The sequence below is a fragment of the Clavelina lepadiformis genome, chromosome 1 (genome assembly GCF_947623445.1).
Source record: "Clavelina lepadiformis chromosome 1, kaClaLepa1.1, whole genome shotgun sequence".
Taxonomy (NCBI): domain Eukaryota; kingdom Metazoa; phylum Chordata; class Ascidiacea; order Aplousobranchia; family Clavelinidae; genus Clavelina; species Clavelina lepadiformis.
The window spans coordinates 11,652,420-11,660,263 of NC_135240.1; the positions used below are offsets into that span (position 1 = coordinate 11,652,420).

The 7,844-nt window shown below is 38.1% G+C and overlaps 1 protein-coding gene across 1 annotated transcript; it reads left to right on the forward strand.

Annotated features, from left to right (window-relative positions):
• Positions 1 to 5,742, forward strand: LOC143447846 (uncharacterized). Its single transcript, XM_076947779.1, has 10 exons — positions 1 to 209; positions 520 to 813; positions 1,246 to 1,315; positions 1,629 to 1,913; positions 2,182 to 2,242; positions 2,331 to 2,461; positions 2,572 to 2,741; positions 2,857 to 3,070; positions 4,041 to 4,995; positions 5,092 to 5,742. The coding sequence occupies exons 1-10, from the start codon at positions 132 to 134 to the stop codon at positions 5,126 to 5,128; spliced, it is 2,295 nt and encodes a 764-aa protein (XP_076803894.1). The 5' UTR covers positions 1 to 131; the 3' UTR covers positions 5,129 to 5,742.
• Positions 5,743 to 7,844: the final 2,102 nt, after the last annotated feature.

Below are 7,844 nucleotides of genomic sequence, written 5' to 3' on the forward strand. Positions count from 1 at the left end.
AATTTTGAGTATTTGTTTTACCGATTTTGTTAATATAAGTTGTTCTGGATCAGTTTAAGAAGAAGAAAGCATTTGGAAAATACCGAGACCATATTAGAATATATTCAAAGTGGACATTATTCTGACACATCATGCGTTTGGCGCGCACGATACCGTCACCCCGCGTGTTACGGTTTGCTGTAATACTTTGTGTGGTTGCTATGAGCAAGGTACTTAGTAGTGTATTGTTTACTTGTGCTCAGGGTCTGTGTGATATAACTGCTCGTTGACAACAGAAAAACGTATAAGTACGTAATGTAACATTTTTGGTATATACAGTATATTGCTTATTCTTTGGTTGTCCAACAGCAGTACTCTAGAAAATATTGTTTCATGCAGTTAAAAACTGTTTAAACTCTGTTCTTTCGTAGTTAAGTGTTACTCGATCTGCGTCGTTCGATGCATAAAAGGTTCAAATAAAAGTAACTTTGCCCAAATGCTAAAACTAAAAATTTACCTAAACCTTTTGCGATAATCCAGGTCTCCGCGCAAGGTATCTTTGAATTAAATCTGGATAAGTTCATCAACGACGAAGGACGGAATCAAACGGGCAGATGCTGCTCAGCGTCCAAGGATGGTGGAAACACGTGTTCTGGCCCTTGCAGAACCGCATTTCGTATATGTTTGAGTCACTTTCAAGCAAAACTTTCCTCTGGAACGACATGCGTATTCGGTCAGCAAACGACTCCCGTTTTAGGAGAAAATACGTTTTCACCTGGACATGACGAATCTTTTCAAAATCCAGTGCGTTTTAGTTTTGATTTCCGTTGGCCGGTAAGTTTCAATCGCAAAAGGGACTTAAATATATGAAGTATATTAGTTGCATAGTATTTACATATTTGGATTACTTTAGTAGACGTCGATAATGTCGATATGTACCTCCTTTCTCTAAAGTTTAGAAATTATGTCCACTTTTAATAGAGAACACAACCTTCGCTTTCTAGCAAGGATTTGTAGCTCAGTATGATGATGAATATTTTATTAGATTCGCCTCAGTGAACAGAATGACACTGAATAGTTGTTGCGCGGTAGACTTTAGCGTTTCACACTGGTATAAAATTTCGTTAAGTCTCGGCTGTCGATAGCTTACGTCACAAGTGTAACTTTTTGGGTTTTTGTTAAAGTCATGTCCACAAAGAATACCTACTTGTCATATTTAGAATTATTTTTCAGTTTGAACATACTTTGTTTACATTTTATTTGCAGGGATCGTTCTCACTTATCATAGAGATGCTTCATGTAAATGAAAATTCAACAAACAATATCATTTCAACAGGTTGGTAATACATGAACAATAGCTTGCATACAATGGACTCTGTAACTGTGTTAATTGCTTGAGCGAACAATCGTTTGATGGCTATTTGTTTTTGCGGCACGAATCTCCATATGGCAACCTTACTAAACGTAGTTTTCACACACGCCAGCTGTCCCTTAGGGAGTAGCAACTCTATTTTCTAAACTATACGGATTGTTTATGCGTGTGTGATTGAGGATGTTCATTTTTACGAGCCGATAACGGCATAATGGGTGTCTTGGGCTTATGAGGGAGTATGAAGGTTTCATCACAATCGAGCAATCGTTTGTCGTAGGTTCATCCGAGGTTTTAATCTCGAAGCTGATCAAAAGCACGAGTCTGCTTCCCGCAACCAGGAGTGACAGACGATGGACAAGACCAACTCCGTATCGACACTTAAAGACCGAATTGCGCTATTCCTACAGAGTAGTTTGCCAGGAAAATCTTTATGGGCCATCTTGTTCAAAGTTTTGTCGTCCTCGCAATGACGTCTTTGGACATTACAACTGTGATGAAAATGGAGACAAAGTTTGCTTGCCTGGTTGGACGGGGGAATCAGAGAGCGATTATTGCAACACCCGTGAGTATACTATGGTTTAATAAAATGATGCAGTCATTTCTAGGTCTTTTTCTATTTTGCACCATGATCGCTACGTGGTCTTAATTGTCATCTAATTGATGCGCAATAATCTAACGAGAACTCGTAAAATCAGTTTATGCTTCATTGGACAAACCTAAATTACTTTTCACCCTCAAACGTCTTAGCAATTTTCAGCGGTATACGATAATATGCTAACTAACTGTGACGTTTGCGTCACAATATAATCATTAACTGGTTGTTTTTTTAGCTATTTGTCTGGACGGATGTCATGCAACACAGGGTGGCTGCAAGTTACCCGACCAATGCGAGTAAGCATTAAAACGTGGTTAAAATATTTTTGAACCTATGTTTTAACTTGATTATATTGCTAGATATATTACCTTGAAATTTTTGCAGATGTAAACACGGTTGGAAAGGAAAGTTCTGCACAGAATGCGTACCACGGCCAGGCTGTGCTCATGGTACCTGTAAAAATCGCTTTGAATGTACTTGCGAGAAAGGATGGGGCGGAATTTACTGCAATCAAGGTATAAGTTGTCCTGGAACGTACTTTTATTAACTACTAAATATATATTTTTGTCAATAAATTTGTTATAGTTAACTTTTAAGTATATTACGAAATTTATTTGCACTTTAGATTTGAATTATTGCATCAATCACAAGCCATGCAAAAATGGTGCCTCTTGTTTTAATTCTGGACAAGGAAGTTATACCTGTCGGTGTAAGCCAGGATACATTGGACATGACTGCGAAGTTGAAGTAAATGAGTGCGAGTCTAACCCGTGTCAAAATGGGGCAACGTGTGTGGTAAGCTGTGTGAAGTTAGATGTACCTGCTGCGTAGCTTTTTAGGAGAAAGGGTTATCCGTTAGTCGAAAGAAAATTATTTTATGCCGTTTTTAAAATTACTTCTGACTGATTAGGACTTGATCGACGACTATCAGTGCATGTGCCAGTCCGGCTTTTCAGGACGCAACTGTGATGAAACCACGCTTACATGTGACGATTTTCCTTGCCAAAATGAAGGAATTTGTACGGAAGGCAAAAAGCACTATCAATGCACTTGCCCCGACCGATTTTTTGGATTTAACTGCGAAAATGCTTTAAATATCTGTGACACCCACCCCTGCAAAAACGGTAAGATTACTGTAAACACAGTAAGACTTTTGTATAAAGACATTAATAGTGCATTGAAAGTGAAGTTTTATACAATTATTTTCTCAAGATTAAAAATCTGTTTCCATTTTCAACCTTGTTCATTTTTGCTCTTAACTCCGTAAGTCGTAACTCCCACCTGTAGTAACCGGTGAACATGAATTGTGACTAAATACGTCAGTCGCTGTGTATAACTAATACGTAATTCATGAGCTTGTATGACTTTTTGCCCATTTTTGCGACAGACACGTCTTATGCCGCCGCTCATTTTGAGGCTATATGAAAGGCGTGTTAATTACCTTTCACGGGCTCAAGTTTCGCTCAATAACAAAAAGTCTTTTAAGAAATCGAAGAAAAGTTGTTGACAGAAGTTTTATTTACTATTTCAAAAGAAAACTGAACCACCTTTAACATCTTTGCTCCATTTCGTAAATTGTGAAACGGTAGTTGTCCTTTGTTGCTTTCCCGATTGGACATTCGAAGCTTTTATATAGGTAAACATTGGTTACCAAACACTTAAATTTCCACGTGTTTGATGTTACGAATAAGAGAAAGATTTAAGTGATGCGACTTTATGTAGTTTCAAGTTACAAGTTCCCACGTTTGGCTTACCCCTCTCGATTCAGGCTTTGTTTGCTTTTACTCGTTTATTGACAAACTGAAAAGCGCTTGTGCCGGTACTCCGGTCCAAGTCGGTATACCTTTGTTTGAGCGTTCTACATTAAATTGGTGACAGGATTGACTCGCCGAAAGTAATCGGAAAACACCGAAGTTCTCATTGTTGCTTCACAGAATTTTTATGATTACTGAAGTAGCTTTATTTTGTCTCGGTTCGCTTTTGTGTAGTTATGCGCGCGAAAGGTCACGCAAACTCACGGGCTATTCGATAACGTATTGGGTTAAAAATAAAACAAGATTAATGGCATTTACAACCTTGCCATTTTACATTCAGGTGAATGCTTATCTACGTCATCCGGTTATGCATGCCGCTGTAATCCGGGCTATACTGGCACTAACTGCGATGAATTGGTCAATCTTTGTCCGGAACCTTCGCCCTGTCTAAATGGTGGAACCTGTCTTAACGTCACCTTCAAAGACTTCACATGCAACTGCATGCGTTGTGAGTGCACGGATGGATTTGCTGGAACACGATGTCAAATTGTTGTGGAGAATCATGATCTATTGAAACCTCCACTTCTGAAAGGACAAGGTTCCAGCCACACGGAAACGAGAATCATCATGCTAAATGACACTGAACTTACCACCTCTCACTGGATTGCTATTTGCTTTGGGTCAGGAGTAATTGTTTTGCTCTTGGTTATCTCAGCAGGTTGCTTGTTTTACCATCGTAGAAAAGTTACGTTATCACTGCTGCAGCGAAAAATTAACCAGACATCAACTTCTGTCCATGTAAATGATCTCGATCTACCAGCAACACCTGAACTAACAGCTGATGACCAAAATTCCTGCAGCAGCACAAAAACGAGTGAAGAAGATTTGCTCGAGTTGAGTAAAATCAGAACACATGCCAGTAACGTGGTGCGTCACGTTTCAAAATCCAAAGAAGCACAAGCAAGTTGGGAACCATATGTTTCAAATGGAAAACCCAAAGATCATCCAGCAACAATATCTAACAAACTCAACACCTTCAGCATTGAAGAAGAAGACAAAAAATCTTCATTCCACCCAAATCGTGTTTGCAAGTATGAAGGCAAGCGAGGTAGTCGGTCCAGTGTAGACAAAATTCACGAAACACGCTCATCCAGATCGGATTCCGTTAAACCGCGACCCAGCAGTAGTTACTACGAACAGTCACTACCATTTGTTCGCCATTCGTGTCATTCAATGTCACAGTTACCGACTTATGAAGAGGTGTGCGAAGAAAACAAGACTCTGTTAATGCGAGGGTAAGAATGTGTACCTTACGAAATTGCTGTAATTGTCGGCTGAATAATTAATACGGAATATGATGTTTCAAATCAACATAAGTATATTTCCTTTAGGTATAAGCGGCCGACCAATTCGGACGACGTGTTCTAAGAAACGACATTATGTCTCGTTGCTGCGAGTTCTGCTGAAATAATTCCCCGTCTAGCATTGGCGCTAGAACAGCATAATCCTTGCACTGCCTATAACACGGAGAGGGTGAAGTGTTAGTGACTACGTGGATTATCCTTTCCTTATGTCTACAACGCAGTTGACTTGTAGTTCATTTTGTTGTGGTGAAATTTCCGCAACGAGTAAACGTGCTTTAAGCATAAACAACCAACAGCATAACAAAAGAACAGTAGACTTAAACGCGTTTGTAACAAAACGACGCTTATCCGTGGTCTATTTTCAAAACACTTTCAGCACTGGGAAGAAATGTGAGATTTCCTTGCTTCATGGTGTACCAAATGAGCAGTTGTAACTTGAGATTGATATAACCGTTTGAGACTGACTATGTGATTGTGGTATATTGTCGTTTTATTTTTTTACATCTATATAAGACAATTAAAAGTCACTGAGACTTTGTCGCGTTTCGTTATTGGCATTTTGCCAATTTTTTGTTTTTGTTTGATTTATGATTTTTGGTATATCTTTTGGATCAACACATCCAACTTAAAAGATAAGTTTTCGTACTATGTAAAAAATAAAATTATTAGGCCTATTTATCACTGGGTTTGATGGGTGAGACGCCAACATCAGGCATAAGAAAGCATCAGAAGTGTATTTGCGTTTGAAATAGGCTGCTGCCTGTTCGGTAGATTGTCGTGAGATGTAATACAGCTTAACACCAGTTTACACATGGTAGTGCATTGGCTACATACTGAATTGGTCAATTTTTAATGAAAGCCAAGTTACTCTCCTTTAACTCAGAAGTGAAGTAGAGCAACATACTAAAGTAAAGATCGTATGAGCATAATAATGTAAATAACATGTACTGCTATTCGAAATTTGCGAAATCTACTTGGGAAACATCCACTTTTTTAGCCGAAATAAACAAAATCAAATTCTCCAAACTGAAAATAATTGCAGCGTTTACAAACTGAAAAAAAAGCATTTTAAAAACCTGAAAAACTTAAACTAATTCGTGTTTGTAAGTTTTGTTTTTTCTTGATATGGTGAATTCCCTTTTCAACCACCAAATAATAATTCTAATACAAACTTTTTAGATGTGAATGTTAGGTAGCTGTGTTATATACAAAAATATGGCGCTCCTAGCTTCCTCAGTCCAAAGAAAAACTGTCTACCAAAGTTAAATAATACGGGAGAGTGGATCTGACTGCTCATTTAAGGTTGCTGCAAATTTATGGGTATCCACAGCGTTTTGCACCCACAAGGAATTGCACTCACACGCAATTGCACACGTTTGGGCTTAGGGATTGCAGTAAAAAAGTATTGTAATTAGTGTAATACATAAGGAAATACGTTACGTACGTGCCATAGATAACAGTTAAATGATGGAGGAAATCATATTTAGCCTAACAGGTGGGTTACACGCACAAATATAATATAAACACTATATCGTTAATAAACGGAATTGCACTCACACTGATTCAGAGGCGTACCTAAGGTTTTAGTGTCCGGGAACAGAGACAACATTTGTTTTCCCACTTGTCAAAATAAATGGGAAAAACGAACACTGAATGAGTGAACTATAATGGAATTTGCTTAATTTCCACGTTTGACCACCCCGTCGCCCGTTCAAAAAATGAAAAAACGCAAATTATAAACAGAAGTTTAACATTTATTCGTATAATAGTGTCGCTAGCAATCCATAGCGTATAATTTTGAAACGCCGTATAGAACGATTTTGATGCCATGTAACAATAGATATAGTAAAAACCATGGATGGGTCGATACGAACCCAAACCCGAATAGATTTGCCGAATATCGCCTTTATGGAATATTTGGGCGAACACGAATACCAAAAATGGCGAACCCGAATACAATATTACTTATAAATTCACTGGCTTTCGTAAAAAATGATGATCTAGTTTCCCGACAATGCTAAACTAGAGTCAGCAGTACTTACACTGAAGGTCGTTTTCCAAACGATTTTGCTTTTTCGATCGTTTTTTAAACACTATTTTTCGAAAGAAAGCGATTTGTTTATCGATTACGTCATTTTAGAAGCAAGACTTGACAACTTTTCGATGAAATTTTATTGTTTGGTTCTAATACGAATAGATTCGGAATTCGTTCTTGTCGACCTTCATGATATTCGAGTTCGCACGAACCCGAATAATCTTCCTCACGGCACATCCCTAGTATAAACACGATTTATAAACGATATAGTGTTTATATTATACCTATGCGTGTAATCCACCTTTTAGGCTAAATATGTTTTCCTAAATCATTCAACTGTTTTCCGTTGTACATACGTAACGTATTTTCTTATGTAGGCTATTACAGTACTTGTTTCTTGCAGTCCCAAAGACCCAACGTGTGCAACTGCGTATGGGTGCAATTCCTTGTGGTTACAATTCTTTGTGAATGCAATTGCGTTTGGGTACAATCTCGAGTGGGTGCAATCTTTATGGAACCAAAAATATGTACTAATTTTGCAACCCACAACGCAAAATTCCAGTTAACCTTATAGAAAACAGTACTGGACGTGCACAGGTAAATTGAATTATTTATGGTGCGTCTTTTGTTTTAGTTCCTCTTTTAAGACATTCATCGTTTTCTCTGCATACACTTTCACAGCTTGCACGTTTTATGTGTAGGCTCTGCTACTGTATCCCATTTGTTCACATTTCAGTTCAAGTAA